Source organism: Pristis pectinata, chromosome 5, assembly GCF_009764475.1.
Source record: "Pristis pectinata isolate sPriPec2 chromosome 5, sPriPec2.1.pri, whole genome shotgun sequence".
NCBI lineage: Eukaryota > Metazoa > Chordata > Chondrichthyes > Rhinopristiformes > Pristidae > Pristis > Pristis pectinata.
Genome location: NC_067409.1, coordinates 115,245,443 through 115,263,489, shown reverse-complemented (window position 1 = coordinate 115,263,489; position 18,047 = coordinate 115,245,443). Strand labels below are relative to the sequence as shown.

The 18,047-nt window shown below is 40.9% G+C and overlaps 1 protein-coding gene across 2 annotated transcripts in view; it reads right to left on the bottom strand.

Annotated features, from left to right (window-relative positions):
* The window catches only part of pex1 (peroxisomal biogenesis factor 1), a 73,597-nt gene that overhangs the window by 49,050 nt on the left and 6,500 nt on the right, over window positions 1–18,047 (bottom strand). For both annotated transcript variants that reach the window (XM_052016050.1, XM_052016051.1), the window contains exons 3-9: window positions 14,392–14,475; window positions 13,130–13,244; window positions 8,068–8,816; window positions 6,386–6,505; window positions 5,280–5,403; window positions 4,333–4,442; window positions 3,616–3,710 (exon numbers count right to left, since the gene is read on the bottom strand). In XM_052016050.1, the coding sequence (XP_051872010.1) occupies window positions 3,616–3,710; window positions 4,333–4,442; window positions 5,280–5,403; window positions 6,386–6,505; window positions 8,068–8,816; window positions 13,130–13,244; window positions 14,392–14,475 (1,397 nt within the window). The remainder of the gene's footprint in view (window positions 1–3,615; window positions 3,711–4,332; window positions 4,443–5,279; window positions 5,404–6,385; window positions 6,506–8,067; window positions 8,817–13,129; window positions 13,245–14,391; window positions 14,476–18,047) is intronic.

Genomic DNA, 18,047 nt, shown 5'->3' with positions numbered 1-18,047 from the left:
TGTCGCACTGCACTTTCCCTGTAACTGTAACACTTCATTCTACATTCCATTATTGTTTTAGCCTGTACTACCTTGATGCACTGTTGTAATGAACTGATCTGTATGGACGGTTATGCCAGACAAGTTTTTCACTGTACCCTGGTACATGTGACAGTAATAAACCAATTTCAATTCTTTTCCCCAGGGTAGAAATGTCAAAAACCAGGGGACATATTTTTAAGTTTAGAGGGGGAAGTTTAAAGGCAACGTGAGGGATAAGTTTTTTTTATATAAACGCAGAGAGAGGTAGGTGCCTGGAATGGGTTACCAGGGGTAGTAGAGGAAGCAGGCAGTTTGATGGAGCTTAAGAGGCTTTTAGACAGACACATGAATATGAAGGGAATGGAGGGATATGGACTTTACACAGGAGGAGGACATTTAGGATAAATTGGCATCAAGCTCGGCACAACATTGTGGGCCAAATGGCCTGTCCCGTGCTGGACTGTTCTATGTTCCATGTTTGACCTCAGCTCCAATTTCCTTCGACTCCCCTAGAGACCAAAGATCGGTCTAACTCTGCTCTGAGTACATTAACAACTCGGTCTTCACAGCTCTGGGGTAGAGAATTCCAAAGATTCACAACTCTCAACAAGGAACTCCCTTCATCTCTGCCTTAAATGGGTTTGCCTTTATTTCCTTATTCTGAAACATGCTCCGAGATCACCTCACGGGGAAACACCCTCCCGGCAGCCTCTTATACATAGTTAGTTATTCATCCCGGAGACATGGATGGTGCTGCAGGACTATCATTTATTCTCCATCCATGATTTTTTTGAACTGAGTGATTTACTGGACCACTTAAAACAGCAGTTAAGAATCAACCACAACTGGAGATTTCATGGTCCCCATCAAGTAAAATTGCAGATATTGGAAATCAGAAACCTCCTAAATCTTGAAAGGCTGATTCAGTTTCTCTCTCTACAGATACTCTCCGACTTGCTCAGTTTTTCCAGCATTTTCTCTTTTTACGTTTCATGGTCCCTATGGCTGATAGAGTCATGGTCAAGTTTAACTTTTTAATTACTTCGCTATAAATTCCACAGCTGCCACGCTGGGATTTGAACTCATTTCCAGATCAGTAATCCAAGCATTTGGATCCTAGCCCAGTGTAACTTGACCAGCACACCACGATATCCCTGGAAGTTCACCAAAATCCTGCACAGATATCCTGTTTGGCATTTCATTCAGCTGTCCAATTTCCTTTTCTATGCAGTCAAAATCAACTATTTGTACAAAATGTTTAACCTGCTCCTACAAAGCAATTAAAAGCCATGGCCTCTCGATTAATTCGACAGTGATGAAAGATCACACTAATTAACTGGTGTCAATTAGAAACAAGTATACAAATATTTGGACTCCTCAATCAGTTAGGTACCTTAGAACACAAGGAACAGGAGCAGCAGCCGGCCATCCAGCTGTTGCAGACTGCCTCGGCATGAAGATCATAGCTGATGTTATAGCTCAATGCCATTTTCCAGAACTCTGCCCATAACCCATCATCTCCCCAATGTCCACAGATCTATCCATTAGTGTTTGGAATGGGTACAACAACCAAGCCTCCACAGTCCCCCAAGATCAAGAACTCCAAAGGGTCTCTACTTCACGAGTGGTGTCTTCTCATCTCAGTCCTAAATTACTTATTCCTGTGGTCCTAAACTCTGTCAGAGGAAACATCTTCCCTGCATCTAACCTGTCAAGTATTTTAAGAACTTTTTATACGATAAATCAAAAGCCATGGAGTCTCATGAAATGAATTCAATCTTCCCTCTCCACTCTCGGTCCTGATGTAGGATCTCAGCCAAAAACTTCTATAATTCCTTTCCCCCCCATTGATGCTGCTCAACCCACTGAGTTCCTCCAGCAGTTTGTTTTGTACATCTGCAGTCTCTTATTTATTCTCACAGTTTTCTGTCCAATAACCAATTCTCAGTCTATGCCAGTATGCTGCTCCCAGTTTCATGCACTCTAACCTCACTGACCAACCTCGTGTGGACCCTTATTGAATGCCTTCCAAAAAATCCCAAAGCACCGCATCCACTAGAGTCAGCGCAACACAGCACAGATACAGGCGCTTCGGTCCAACAAGTCCATGCCAACCAGTGTCCACCCTGCTAGTCCCAATTTCCTGCGTTTGGCCCATATCTCTCAAAGCCCCGCCCCTCCATGTACCTATCCAACTGTTTCTTAAATGATACTGTTGTACCTGCCTCACCCACTTCTTCTGGCAGCTCGTTCCATATACTCACCACCCTCTGCGTGAAAACGTTACCCCTCAGATCCCTTTTAAATCTTTCCCCTCTCACCCTAAATCTATGCCCCCTAGTTTTGGACTCCCCTACCCTGGGAAAAGACTGTTACCGTCCACCTTATCTATACCTCTCATGATTTTAAACACTTCTATAAGGTCGCCCCTCATTCCCCTACTTCCCTCTTATGTACTGTGCCAGTCACATCTTCATTAGATTAATCAAACTCTCTTAAGTAGTGGGGTCACACTTGTTACCCTGCAGAACACAGGAACAATTCCAGAATCAAGTTTCGCTGGGTAAATTTATCTAGACAGCCAAAAAAAAGTAACATGGTTTGAAGGACTGGAGATCTTCTGGGGTTTCTAAGTAGGTCAAATGGTGTGGGAGAAGCCCAAGATTCAAAAGTACTGGATTTTAGACAAGGTCTGGGCGTATTACACTGGAAGTTGGAGGTGCTAGAAATGGAAATGTCAAGAAAGTATGGCAAGGTCTCGGAGCACTGGTCAGAGAACAGAACTTGTGTAGAAGTACCAAACAGGTTGTTGGGCCTAGGACCACCAGGGTAGACGGTGTGACAACATATGGTTACCAAGATCACGACTGGAGGAAGAGCATTGTGGAGGGTTGAGAGGTTTCCAATCTATGACATTTAATATTTGCGACAGCCGTGGTTTATTAATAATTTGGACGTGGAAGTTATGGAAGGTATATTTGTAAGCTTCTAGGAGTTTCTCAGCCCCATCAATACAAGTTTTGGCAAGTGCTTCACCAGCAGCAAAATAAAAGCAAGGTGTAATTAATTTTAAAAAGTGACATATTTATTATGGTGCTGACACCAAATGTAATTAATGTAAAAGCACACAAAAATGCACATAACTAACACATACTTTTCTTGCAAAATAATACTGTTGTACTTTAGGAAGTGTTGTGACTTAGGAACTGACATACAGATTGTTTTTACTGTTGGGAAAAGTCGGCAGCAAGAAGATGTGGATGTGAAGTTGTAGAGATTATGGAGGAATGGGGTGGGTCAGGGTTGTGTGCAGAAGATTAGGAATAGGACAAGAGAGGCACTTTGGAGAAACGACTGTGGGGATGCATTCATAGGTCATAATTAGCAAGCTTGTACGTCTGACAGAGACAAAAAGACATGACAGAATTAGAATTTGTGAATAAATTAAGCAAATAGTTCAATACTGAAAATAATGTTGAAGCCATTAGTTAAAAATTGAAAGGAAACTTTCATATCCATCAGCTGGTGACCCAAGACTCCACAGTGCTTTAAATACGGAAAAATATTCCAATGAAAACAGAATAATATTCTTACCCTAAACAACTCAATTTGTGAAATGGCAACATCTGGTCAATATCATCCACAGTCTTTACTTCAATGGAGTCATTTACTGGAGGCTGTATAATCACCTTTGCAGAAAGCAGTACAAAAGTTAATCATTCCATGAAAAAAACCAAGATACAGCTGAAAGCTTACAATAATGCATCTACAGTGAAAATATTTTTTACATTTTCATTAGTGTATAATAAATGCTTACAAAATTATATGTCAGAAATGAACATACAACTGCAATTGATTTGGCCAGGCCACAAAGAAAATTAAATCGAAAGGTGATGAAAAGTGGGGTTAGAGAGGAACCACGGAACATTTTAAAAGAAGAAATATCTGAATCACCTTCATAGGTGTTCATCAGATGAAAAATAACAATATACAGTTTCAAGTTAACTTCAATGTGCAGGTATACATGTAGACAAGGACCCTTGAATGGATTTTATTTATCCCCTTGCAAACACCCTCTACATATTGGACACTGTGCTACACACTTTCAAGAATCAGGTCAATTACAAGTAAGTGGTTTAAAACTGTCTTAGCAACACTGGATCTACATCCATTCTAAGGAGTACAACTACTGAGAGGGGTTTGGATTTATGCAATTTTGAATTGTACTAAATGTTACAAAGACACCTCAATTTAGCGACCATAAAGTTCACTTTCCAAGGGATTTATAATCCAAGGGCATAGAATATTTACCTTTATATCAACCTTGTTAATTAAGCTGGGATACAATAAAAAGCATTCATTCCCTTCAGTTTTTGACTTTCCTACAACTTGTTCCACAAACAGCATAAATTCAATCTCCCCTGCAACACAAAGTAGTAGTATCAACTGAATTGTTTTTTACATTTAAAATTGTCATCAACTCGACTCAAACCACACCTAAACATTATTACATAGAAAAAGGAAACAAAGATGGCTGTCTTGCAACTTCTGGTCGGCAATGAACAAGATTAAAAAAAAATCAGTTCATGTTTTTGCCATTAATCATTTTTTGTTACATTTTATTTGGCTTTCAGCACTTGAACAATAAAATAGCAAACATCAAATCCAAACGCGATCACAAATACACACAAGCAACAATCAGAAGTTAATCATCTAAAGTTAAAAATGAGAATTCTGTTGCACAAACAAGCATTAAAATACACATAAATCCATAAACACACAAGGATTTCCCAATAAACGTTATTAATGGTGCCCTAAAGATAACGTGCTTACACCCCTCAGCATCTGATTGATCAGTGTACGGGTAGGAGTCGACTTCCATTGTAAGACACATCATTCTGACACTAACAACACTGTACTTAACTTCAGTTTGAAAAGAAACAAATCAGAAAAATGTAGTCTTCTCAGTCTTAATACATTTTCTACTTTTGAATTAGTTTTGCACTCAAAATAATTATTTTGCTTCAAATCAATACATCTATGAATTCAGGCATTATGTAATAGTAAATACAATAACTTTAGGTTAATTTAATTCTATCAATAGTACTCAGCATTCAAATAAAACCACAAATTACAACTTCCATTCATTGCTACACATGTTGGGAATAATACAAGACTAATGTAATTTTTCTTTACAGAGGGAATCTGTAAACCTTCTAGCATCCCACATTAAGATAATCTCAGCATTCATTACTTACGTTCAGCAACCTGTATTCCCACAAGATTTGATAATGCTGCAAAAAATGGGAAATTGTCAGAGCTGACATTACTGAGCCATGAGATGAAGGAGGATTTAACATCATCGTCTTTAATCTCCTCTGGCTGAAAAAGAAGGAAATATAATTTATTTCCTAAAACTCAGATTTTTGGAGTATATTGGAATACTTACTCAGAAGTCAAATCATTTGGTATTGGTACATTATTGTCACTTGCAGCGAGGTGCAGTGAAAAACTTGTCTTGCATACCGATCATACAGATCAATTTATTACACAGTGCATTGAGGTAGTACAGGGTAAAAACAATACCAAAGTACAGAGTAAAGCTACAGGGGACGCTTTGATTTAGTTAGATAATTTTGTTTCTTATATAACCTTTTTATATCATTTTATCTTCACTGAAAGTGCTTCAGAAATCATGCAATTTAAGTAAAAAGTACAAAGGTTAACCATGAATATTCTTCTCAGTTACATCCCATTACACACACGTTTTTAACGATTTTTAAAACTCAGCAGAAGCTGGCCATTTTCTTCCCAATTAGATCTGCTTAATCTATTCTGAAGATTGCTCAGTGCAATACAATTTCATGTAGTCTCAGCTCTCAGTGCCAAATCCGACTTATCTGAAAGTTTTCAATTTCCACAAAACATTTCGGACAAAATAGATAGGAATATTAACAAGTAAATGGAGTTTCAGTCAAACAGCCAAGAAAGAAAACTCATGATCCACGACACAAACCATGATGAAAAAGGCTTCATTCATCCATTTTATTTTTAATATAAAGTGATCTACCAGAAATTAAGATGGAGGTTACAATTTTAGTTGTAATGATGATTTTTTTTTGCATGAAATAGACTTAACTTCAGTTAAAAAAAATCACTTGAAGGTAATTGATCTGTAAGTCCCTCTCAGTAGTGATAGTATCCAATGCTCTAAGTACTAGGTAAAGAACAGAATGAGCAGGATTCTGGCAGTACGTAATTTCTGCCCTCTCGTTTAAAGAACGAGGTGGAAGAAAAAAAAAGAATCCATTTTATTACCCAGAGAGGAAATTTAAATACCACTATTTGTGATACCATCACTCACCAGTTTTTGCAATGGTTGCAACCGAATACTGGTTGGAAGAAATGGATCTAATTTTAATGAAGTTATCCTTACTGCAGCAGATGCCTCCACTTTCAGCTTCTTCCTCAATCTATCTGGAATCTAACAAAAGAAAACTGATATCAGGTAAAATATTGCAGTGTTTCATTACAGTTGGTTTTATTTCCATTATATTATCTCTAACATATTCACTTTAAGGCCAATAGCTTTCATGATAGCTTTTTTTGCCCCATTTCTATTGGCTAGCTTAGAATGTCCTGAGGGGCTGTTATAATCATCTCTGCTATTCTTCAGCTGAACACTTGGAGGGCAGGCAAGGCAGTGTAGCAGTTAGTGTAATGCTGTTACAGCACCAACGACCCGGGTTCAATTCCGGCCACTGTCTGTGGCAAGTTTGTACGTTCGCCCTGTGTCTGCGTGAGTTTCCTCCGAGTGCTCCGGTTTGCTCCCATATTCCAAAGATGTACGTGTTAGGAAGTTGTGGGCATGCTACGTTGGTGCCAGAAGCGTGGCGACACTTGCGGGCTGCCCCTAGAACACTATGCAAAAGATGCATTTCACTATGTATTTCGATGTAAATGTGATACTTAGAATGCCAAATATTCTGGACCCCAAAGAGGTCTTAGAATATTTCACAATGGACTGTAATCTCCGAAGAACATTTATATCATTTTAAATTATTAAGTTTAGCATTAGAGGTGGCATTGAATAGTTGATTTAAAAATTGCAGCTGTGACCAAGGTTTAAACTCACTAATTTAGGTTTTTGCTGGGTCAGATCAGAAAGATCAACACCATCCTGGGGATTAGAGTGGGGGAAAGAAACAATATGAAGTAATTGTATACAACAGTCTGTCAAAGTAACTCAAATGTCTCACAATTAATTATCTTTGAAACATTGTGCTAAATTGTGCTGTTAAGTCACTAAGCTGAGACAAACAGCACTGAGGAGGGTGAAATAATGTCTACGTCAAATCTCTATCCTCCTCCAGCTTTTAGCAGCCTTGTCATCAATTGAACAACTGAGTGTTACCACAGGACTTGGTGTTTAACAACAAGGTGCACTAATTATTTTAACTGGAGTATCAGTTTAATTAATGAACTCAAACACAAATGGGATTCAAAAGGAAAAAGTGCAGCCAGATAAGTAAAACAAACACAGACTGCAGCACTGATGAGATCTCTGGACAATACTATCCTGTCTTGTGCTTTAAGCAAGTCTGGAAAAAGAATCCAACAAGGACAAGAAATTACCACAATTTAAACAACAAATAATTTACTAACCAAATAGCAGTAATTAATGTTATATTAGTCATGTTGTTATAATAATAACAAAGCAAAAGTGAATCTTTATGTGGAACAGAATTATTTGAGAGCTACAGTAAAAGCTTGGTTATCCAGCACTGCTCTAACTGGCACGTTCCAATAAACAACAGTTCCGGGGGATCAGTTGGGGATCAGTTGAGGTGACAGAGGGACAGCACTCGGAGCAGCCTGGCCAATATCGGGTTAACCAACACCTGTCAAGTCCAGTACATGCCTGTTATTGGTGCTTTTACTGTTCAGTAGTTTGCTACGATCTAGCACCTTGTAAATAGTCTACTCAAACAAGTAAATTCAGGGACAAGTGAGTGGACACATTGTAACAAAATCTGTAATACTAACCCAAACTTTTCCAGTGTGAAAACCTGCAGATTTAAATATTAGATGTTCATACCCATGAGTAATTATTTTAACTACGCAGGATTCATTTTCTTCTGTTTTGGTCATTCTGTTTTTTGTGTCACTTCCATCACTAACTGCATTTTTCTTTGTTTGTACATCTTGCTTGGATAGTTCTTTGTGTTGTCTATGTGACAAAAGCTTTGTTAGTTTTCCATAAATAATCTGTGTATCACTGCTGTTCAGAGTAAGCACATCTTCATGACAAGGAAAGATATGAACTGTATCAGGCTGCCTTTGGTTCCATGGTAATGAGTCATGAACCTCTGAATTATAAGGAAATCCTTTACATACTCTGAATATTGAATCTATTTCAATGGACCTGGAAAAGGTGCTTAAAAATTCATCTAGGTCAGTAGCTTTGGAAGGATGGTTTTCTGGGACTTCCGAATTTACAGGGAATATACTTCTTATCAAATGCCATATATCCGATATGATGTTTTTCCGGGAAATGTCTTGAGGTGTCGTTGTACGTTGTTCATTCATTCCATGTTGACTACACAAACCCTTGGAACAACACTCAATCCTGGACTTCTCTAATATTTCAGGGTGTATTCTGTTACTGTTCAAGTTGAAATCTTCACTTAAAACGTTGCTTTCAGAATTTTCTTCAATGTGGCGCAGTTTGGGTGAGACAATGAGTTCAGTGTAGGGTTCCAACCTTCCGTATGTAGCAGCAGGTGTTATAGAGCCTAGACCAAAAAAAAAGATAATGTGGAAGAAAGGACTGCACTTATGTAATGTTCTTTAATGACCTCAGGATACCCCAAAGCTCTTCACATAGTACTGCTGTAGTAGCATTACACCTCAGTTCCACAAATAACAATGAAATAATGGCCTGATCAATGGTACTTAGTGGTGGCGATAAATTTCTTTAGTAAAGTGAAAAATGAAGTATGTTCTAAATATTCACTTGTGAACTCCATTCAATGACAGAACTGCATGAAGCCAACCTTCCACTTAACCGAGACCTTTGGTAGCCTTCTTGTTTCACGTCATGAAGCATCTTGTCTGCTGTTCCAGTGACAGACAGAAAAATAGGTGGCTTTGTGGGAGGGAAGGGTTAGATAGATTTTGGAGCAGGATAAAATGTCGGCACAACATTGTGGGCCGAAGGGCTGTAGTGTTGTATGTTCTATAAACCGAATCAGTGCTTTTCCTTCAACAGCAAAATAGTGCAAGACTATCCTAGCTTCCATTTAACAACTCAAAAAGTTATAATGATATGTACTTGGTACAATCATTCCTTTCTATTCTCTGCAGCAAGTTTTCAGTCATCTAGCAACAAATCCCCAGGACCAGACGAAGTGTCCCCTTAGACCTTGTGGGAGGCTAGTGCAGAAATTGCAGGGGCCTTGACAGAGATACTTAAAACATCCTTAGCCACAGGTGAGGTGCCGGAGGACTGGAGGATAGCTAATGTTGTTCTGTTGTTGAAGGAAGGCTTTAAGAATAAGCCAGGAAATTATAGGCCAGTGAGCCTGACGTCAGTCGTGGGTAAATTATTGGAAGGTATTCTGAGGGACAGGATATACAAGTATTTGGATAGACAGGGCCTGATCAGGGATAGTCAACATGGCTTTGTGTGTGGCAGGTCATGTCCAAGCAATCTAATAGAGTTTTTTTTTGAGAAGGTTACCAGGAAGGTTGATGAAGGGAAGGTGGTGGATGTTGTCCACATGGACCTCAGCAAGGAGACTGCTCCAGAAGGTTAAGTCACTTGGCATTCAGGATGAAGTAGCCAATTGGATTCAACATTGGTTTAACAGAAGCCAGAGAGTGGTAGTAGATGGTTGGTATTCGTATATTATTGTCACTTGTACCGAGGTACAGTGCCAGGCTAGATTTCTGTGCTCAAGTCTCTGGTGTGGGATCAGAATCCACAATCTTTTGAATCTCAAGGTGAAAGTGCTACTGACTGAGCCACTTTGAGTGGAAAGAATTATCTTCTAATCTCACCTGACATTGGACTGTCTCAATTTTCTGGTGTTCAGGCACAGGATTCTGATGCCCCTCCTTATCACCTTTCTCTCTAATCCAGTCACAAGACAGGCTTGTTATCCTTGCTGCTGGATGGAAGTTTGCTCATTGCATCTTAAACTTGGCCAGGGTCCTGTGTCTCGTTTGTGTGTTAGAATGAGGAGTGTACTTACCTATTTAACCATCAGGGGGAGCAGAGCTGTTTGGTTTTGAGCTACTTGGCTGATACAAAGCCTTTTAAATAAAGAGATGGAGAACTAAAACTTGAAAGTGTAGGAGTTACAGTAGATTATCTCAGTCTGGATCCTGGTTAATATTTTGGCCTTGTGACTCATACTGAGATGAGCCATTATAGGAACTGAGGGCCCTATTATGTATGTACAACATTGTTGAATTACTCATGTTTGATTTCTTTTTGGAGCCAATTTGGGTTCTGCGAGGGTCTTACTGGAGGCCTGTGACTAGTGGTGTGCTGCAGGAATCGGTGCTGGGTCCCTTGTCGTTTATCCATATTAAGATGATAACATGGTAAACTGGATCAGCAAATTTGCCGCTGACACCAAGACTGGGGGCGTAGTGGACAGTGAAGGCGGCTATCAAAGCTTGCAAACTGATCTGAACCAGCTGGATAAATGGGCTGAAAAATGGCAGATGGAATTTAATGCAGACAAGTGTGAGGTGTTGCACTTTGGTATTGGTTTATTATTGTCACTTGTACTGAGGTACAGTGAAAAACTTGTCTTGCATACCGATCGTACAGGTCCATTCATTACACAGTGCAGTTACATTGAATTTGTACAGAGTGCATTGATGTAGTACAGGTAAAAACAATAACAGTACAGAGTAAAGTGTCACAGCTACAGAGAAAGTGCAGTGCAATAAGGTACAAGGTCACAACAAGGTAGATCGTGAAGTCATAGTCCATCTCATTGTATAAGGGAACCGTTCAATAGTCTTATCACAGTGGGGTAGAAGCTGTCCTTAAGTCTGGTGGTATGTGCCCTCAGGCTCCTGTATCTTCTACCCGATGGAAGAGGAGAGAAGAGAGAATGTCCTGGGTGGGTGGGGTCTTTGATTACACTGGCTGCTTCACCAAGACAACGAGAGGTAAAGACAAGAGTCCAAGGAGGGGAGGCTGGTGTCTGTGATGCGCTGGGCTGTGTCCCCAACTCTCTGCAGTTTCTTGCAGACAAACCAGGGCAAGACTTACACAGCGAATGGTAGGGCACTGAGGTGTGCATTAGAACAGAGGGACCTGGGAATACAGATCCATAATTCCTTGAAAGTGGCGTGACAGGTAGATAGGGTCGTAGAGAGCTTTTGGCACTTTGGTCTTCATAAATCAGGGCAATGAGTACAGGAGTTGGGATCTTATGTTGATGTTGTACAAGATATTGGTGAGGCCAAACTTAGAGCATTGTGGGCAGTTCTGGTCACCTACCTACAGGAAAGATATCGATAAGCTTGAAAGAGAGTAGAGAAAATTTACACAGGTGTTGCTGGCACTTGAGAACCTGGGTTATAGGGAAAAGTTGAATAGGTTAGGACTTTATTCCCAGGAGTGCAGGAGAATGAGGGGAGATCTCAGAGGTATACAAAATTGTAAAATTTAAGAGAAGTTTGGATAGGTGCACGGATGAGAGAGGTATGGAGGACTATGGTCCGGGTGTAGGTAGATGGGACTAAGCAGAAAACCAGGACAGCATGGACCAGATGGATCAAAAGGCCTGTTTCTGTGTTGTAGTGCTCGATGAGTCTAAATCACATGACATAATTGAGAGCTCACTGTGGGAACCTAAGATACAGACCCAGGTCTTATTATTCTTTGGTGTATTTCTGAATCTCAAGAGCATCCAGCACTCTTCCATGCAATCTCTGTCACATTCCTTGCCATTTCTCCTGGCAAATGCTTCTTTGTTTTGTTCCTTGTATGACCACCATTTATTGCCCTTGAGAAAATGATGGTGAACCACTTTCTTTAACCCTGTAGTCTTTAATAATGAGATTCTCAGTGCCATTAGGTTAGAGCAGCACAGTGGTGCAGGTAGTAGAGCTGCTGCCTCAAAGCTCCAGAGGATCAGGCTGATCTTAGGTGCCATCTGTGTGGAGTTTGAACATTCTCCCTATAACCACAGGGGTTACCTTCAGGTGCTTCGGTTTCCTCTCACATCCCATGTAGGTTGACAGGTTAATTCATCCCTGTGAACCCAAGCATGAAGGTAAGTGACAGAATCCGAGGGGAGCTGATGGGAACGCATGGAGAATAAAATGGGACTGGGATGGAATTAGTATAAGTGGCTGGTTGATGGTCAGCGTGAACTTCGTGGCTAAAGAGTCTGTTGCTATACTGTACACCTCGGTGACTCTGAGAAAGGGGATTCAATGATTTAGATCTTTGACTGTGAAGCCACAATGAAGCCAAATCAAAATGGTGTGTGATTTACTAGAGACCCTGCAGCTGGTGGGTTTTCCATGCCCTTGGTCCTTTTGGTGGTAGGAATTCTGAGTCTGAGAGGTATCGTTGGCCAGTAACAGCATTTTGTGGATGGTGCAGATAGCAGACACAGCTGGTGGGTGGGTGGGTGGGTGAGTGAGTGAGTGAGTGCACGTTTGGGTTGGTGAATGGGCTGTGAATTAAGTGCCTTCTCTGGATGGCACCAAAACTCTTGAGTGTTATTGGAGCTGTATTCAACTAGGCAATTGGAGAATATTCCATCACTCTCTTAACCTCTATGTTATAGGTTGTGGAAAGGCTTTAGCGAGTGGCCAAAATGCAAGTCACTCACCAGGGGTTACATCTGCTCACACTTCAGGAACACCTCCCACTTCAAATTCACTACAGAATTTTGCTGTGGCCTTGCACCCAGAAAAATATACACAGGTCCTAGAAACCTGGGACTTACCACAAGACTTCCACGGTAGATTCATTTTTTTAAAAATATCATCCTATTAATGTTACAGTGACTTACAAGTAACATGCATGAATATAAATAATGAAAAACATTATTCACTGACTTTAACTTACCAACTTTAAAATATATTACAGTATGTTTCTCTACCCACAATGGAAATATTCCTCCAGGAAAGACTATCCTGATCTGGTCCATGATGTGTCTCTCAAGTGATGTACTATGGAGCTCCTGTAAAAATCCATGATAAAATTAGTGCAGTTTTAAAACAGAGCTATAATTTAACAGTAATTTAAAGCAAAACACAGCCAAATATTCTATTTTGAAGAAAACAGTATTAATATGAATAATAGTTCACAGATCGCCACTTAAAGAAATAGAAAGAACAGGAGTTGTTTACCTTGCAGATTCTAGGAACATCAAATGCCTGCAATTACTGTAATGTTGTTAGAATTTTACTAAGGCATTAATGCTGGACAATTTTACACCATCAGCACATAAACTAGCTACTGTAAATACACGTGCATCCTTCCAGCAGTGGCTAGTTGTGTTTGAATACCAATTCACGATGTTATGGACTCAGTGAAAGTCCCTTTAAGATAGAGAGTGTGTGTGTATGTGTGTGTGGGGCGTGCTTACGTCAATAGAAGATAAAGGACGTAATGACATTGTTGAAGAAGTTAGAAGGAGAAGGAGAGAGAGAGAGAAGGGAGAGAGACACCAGCCTGCTTGTTTTCTCTATCGATGGATGAGAAACAATAACTGTGTTTGCCACTGAAATCCATGTATGGAAGTTGGAAGTAATCCGGTGGAGTTCACTTTGTTGCTGACCTGTAGAAGGAAACAGGTATTTGTGTGTCGACGACCACGGTTCGGATGCTTTTCGGGGTGAGGAAGTCACTACCGAGTAAACACTGGAGTGTCGTTTGGGTTCCATCGTGGAACATTTGGATTTCGTATGTACTCTCTCTATGTTTTTCTACATCTACATCTTATCTTCAGACAACGGTGGTGTTGAAGAAGCCCTTGCTCATGTTTCACCTTATGGCTTGCGGAACTGAACTTTAAGAACCATTCAGGAACTGGGAGTTTTGGACTTTGTCACACACACACACGAAGAGTTTAGTATTGGGGTTAACGTTCGAGGTTTAACATTCTTGAATTCTAACATACTAACATTTTTACTTTTATTTTACGTATTATCAATAGTAGTGATTAATAAAATAGTTTTTAACACTGAATCATGCTCAGTGTGTTTCTTTTGTTGCTGGTTCATGACAACGATGATGGACGACACCAAGGCATCTGAACAATAAATCTAAGTAAACCATTTACGCCTTTATATTTGTAAGCAGCTGTTAAGAAAATAGTACATTACCAATATGTCCCAGTCATCAGGTGACAGAGGTTCCACAACTGCTTGTTGACAGGAAGAGACTTGTGCACAAGCCCTGAGAAATACCTGGATCATAGAAAGCAAACATTAAATAATTGCTGTCACAAAAGTAAAAGTGTCGTGGTTTAAAAATAGTCTTTGTGTACAGAAGAGAGGATTTAACAGATTGAGGAAACGGGGTTAGAGGATTTTGATGACAGGTAAATTATAGTAAATCCAAGGTATTTTGGAAGTAAGATCCATAATGTAGGTGCTTTCTGACTAAAGTGACCACAGTTAGAGTCATACAGCATGGAAACAGGCTAGTCCCATTTGCCTGTGTTTGGCCCATAACCTTCTAAACCTTTCCAATCCATGTACCTGTCCAACTGTCTTTTTTAAAAAATATGTTGTTATTGTACCTGCCTCAACCACTTCCCCTGGCAGCTCGTTCCACATGGATACGACCATTTGTATAAAAAAAAAAGTTGCCCCTCATGTTTCTCTTAAATCTTTTCCCCCTCACTTTAAACCAACACCCTCTAGTTCTTGATACCCCAACTCTGGGTGAAAAAACTGAGTACATTCATGCCATCTACGTCCCTCATGATTTTATACACCTCCGTAAAAGGTTTGCTAGTGCTGCTTGGGTGGGGGGTTTAGAGTTGCAGTGGGGTGGGCAGAGTGGCAGGGCAGCAAGTGGAGGGACTGTGGGGAAAGCAGTTGTTAAGACTATGAGCAAAGATGGAAACCTAAAAGTTGAGCGTAGAGGGACTAATGTTCTGAATTGAATCTATTTCAATGCAAGGAGTATTGTAGGTGAGGCAGATGAACTTAGAGCGTGGATCCGTACCTGGAATTATGATGTTGTGGCCAATAGTGAGACTCGGGTGCAGGAGGAGCAGGACTGGCAGCTCAGTTTTCCGGGGTTCCGATATTTTAGACATGACTGAGAGGGAGGTATTAAAGGGGGAAGAGGTGGTATTACTCATCAGGGAAAATGTCACGGCAGTCCTCAGAGATGACATACTGGAGGGCTCGACTACTGAGGCAATTTGGGTGGAACTGAGGAATAAAAAAAGGGACGACCACGTTAATGGGACTATATTATAGACCTCCCAATAGTCAGCAGGATTTAGAGGAGCAAATTTGTGGAGAGATAGGAGACAGTTGCAGGAAATATAAAGTTGTGATAGTAGGTGATTTTAACTTTCCACAGATTGACTGGGACTCCCATTCTGTAAAGGGATTGGATGGGATAGAGTTTGTCAAATGTGGTCAGGAAAGTTTCCTTATTCAATATGTAGAGGTCCCAACCGGAGAGAGTGAGATACTGGATCTCCTCTTAGGGAATGAGACGGGGCAGGTGACAAGTGAGTGTAGGGGAACACTTTGGATCAAGTGATCATAATTCCACTGGTTTCAAGATAATTATGGAAAAGGATAGGGCTGGTTGTAGGGTTAAGACTCTAAACTAGAGAAAGGCCAATTTTAATGGCCGCAGAAGGGATCCTGCAGGTGTGGATTGGGATAAGTTGTTTTCCAGCAAAGAGATGCTTGGTAAGTGGGAGGCCTTCAAGAGTGAAATATTGAGAGTACAGAATCTGTATGTTCCTGTTAGGATAAAAGGCAAGGCTAACAGGTTCAGGGAACCTTGGTTATCGAGGGATATTGAGGCCCTGGTAAAGAAAAAGGAGGTGCATATCAGGTATAGGCAGTGAGGATCCAATGAGGCGCTTAAGGCATATAAGAAAATGCAAGAGAACACTTCAGAGAGAAATCAGGAGGGCTAAAAGAGGACATGAGGTTGCTCTGGCAGACAGAGTGAAAAAGAATCCTAAGGGTTTCTATAGCTATGTTAAGAGCAAAAGAATAGCAAGGGACAAAATTAGTCCTCTTGAAGATCAGTGTGGTCATCTATGCGTGGAGCCAAAAGAGATGGGAAAGATCTTAAATGAATTTTTTGTATCTGTGTTTACTCTGGAGACAGGCAGTCTAAAGAACTGAGGCAAAAGAGAAGTGAGGTCATGGACCATGTCCAGGTTATGGAAGAGGTGGTGCTGGCTGTCTCAAGGCGAATGAAGGTAGATAAATCCCCAGGGCCTGACAAGGCATCCCCTTGTGGGAGGCTAGTGCAGAAATTGCAGGGGCCCTGGCAGAAATACTTAAAACGTCCTTAGCCACGGGTGAGGTGCCGGAGGACTGGAGGATAGCAGGATAACTAATGTTGTTCCGTTGTTTAATAAGCCGGGAAATTATAGGCCAGTGAGCCTGACATCAGTTGTGGGTAAATTACTGGAAGGTATTCTGAAGGACAGGGTATACAAGTATTTCGATAGACAGGGCCTGATTAGGGATAGTCGACATGGCTTTGTGCATGGCAGGTCACGTCTAACCAATTTAATACAGTTTTTCGAGGAGGTTACCAGGAAGGTTGATGAAGGGAAGGCGGTAGATGTTGTCTACATGGACTTTAGCAAGGCCTTTGACAAAGTCCCAGATGGGAGGCTGGTCCAGAAGGTTAAGTCGCTTGGCATTCAGGATGAAGTAGTCAACTGGATTCAATACTGGCTTAGTGGGAGAAGCCAGAGTGTGGTAGTAGATGATCGTCTCCTGATTGGAGGCCTGTGACTAGTGGTGTACCGGAGGGATCAGTGCAGGGTCTGTTGTTGTTTATCATCTATATTAATGATTTAGATGATAATGCGGCAAACTGGATCAGCAAATTTGCAGATGACATCAAGATTGGGGGTGTAGTGGACAGCGAGGAAGGCTATCAAAGCTTGCAAAGTGATCTGGACCAGCTGAGTAAATGGGCTGAAAAATGGCAGATGGAATTTAATGCAGACAAGTGTGAGGTGATGCACTTTGGGAGGACAAAGTAAGACTTGCACAGTGAATGGTAGGGCACTGAGATGTGCGGTAGAACAAAGGGACTTGGGAATGCAGATCCATAGTTCCTTGAAAGTGGAGTCACAGATGGATAGGGTCATAAAGAGCTTTTGGCACACTGACCTTCACAAATCAGGGCACTGCGTACAGGAGTTGGGACGTTATGTTGAAGTTGTACAAGATGTCGGTGAGGCCAAATTTGGAGTATTGTGTGCAGTTCTGGTCACCTACCTACAGGAAAGATATCAATAAGCTAGAAAAAAATGCAGAGAAAATTTAAACGGATGTTGCCGGGACTTGAGGACTCGAGTTACAGGGAAAGGTTGAATAGGTTAGGACTTTATTCCCTGGAGCACAGGAGAATGAGGGGAGATCTTATAGAGGTATACAAAATTATGAGGGGTATAGATAGTGTGAATGCATGCAGGCTTTTTCCCCTCAGGTTGGGTGAAACTAGAACTAGAGGAGATAGGTTTAAGGTGAAATATTTCAGGGGAATCTGAGGGGGAACTTCTTCACTCAGAGGGTGGTGCAAGTGTGGAACGAGATGCCAGCAGAAGTGATGGATGCAGGTTCAGTTGTAACATTTAAGAGAAGTTTGGATAGGCACATGGATGAGAGTGGTATGGAGGGATATGGTTCGGGTGCAGATACATGGGGCTAGGCAGAAAACCAGGCCGGCATGGACTAAATGGCCCAAAGGGCCTGTTTCTGTGCTGTAGTGCTCTATGACTCTATAAGATCACCTCAGTCTCCTATGCCATAAA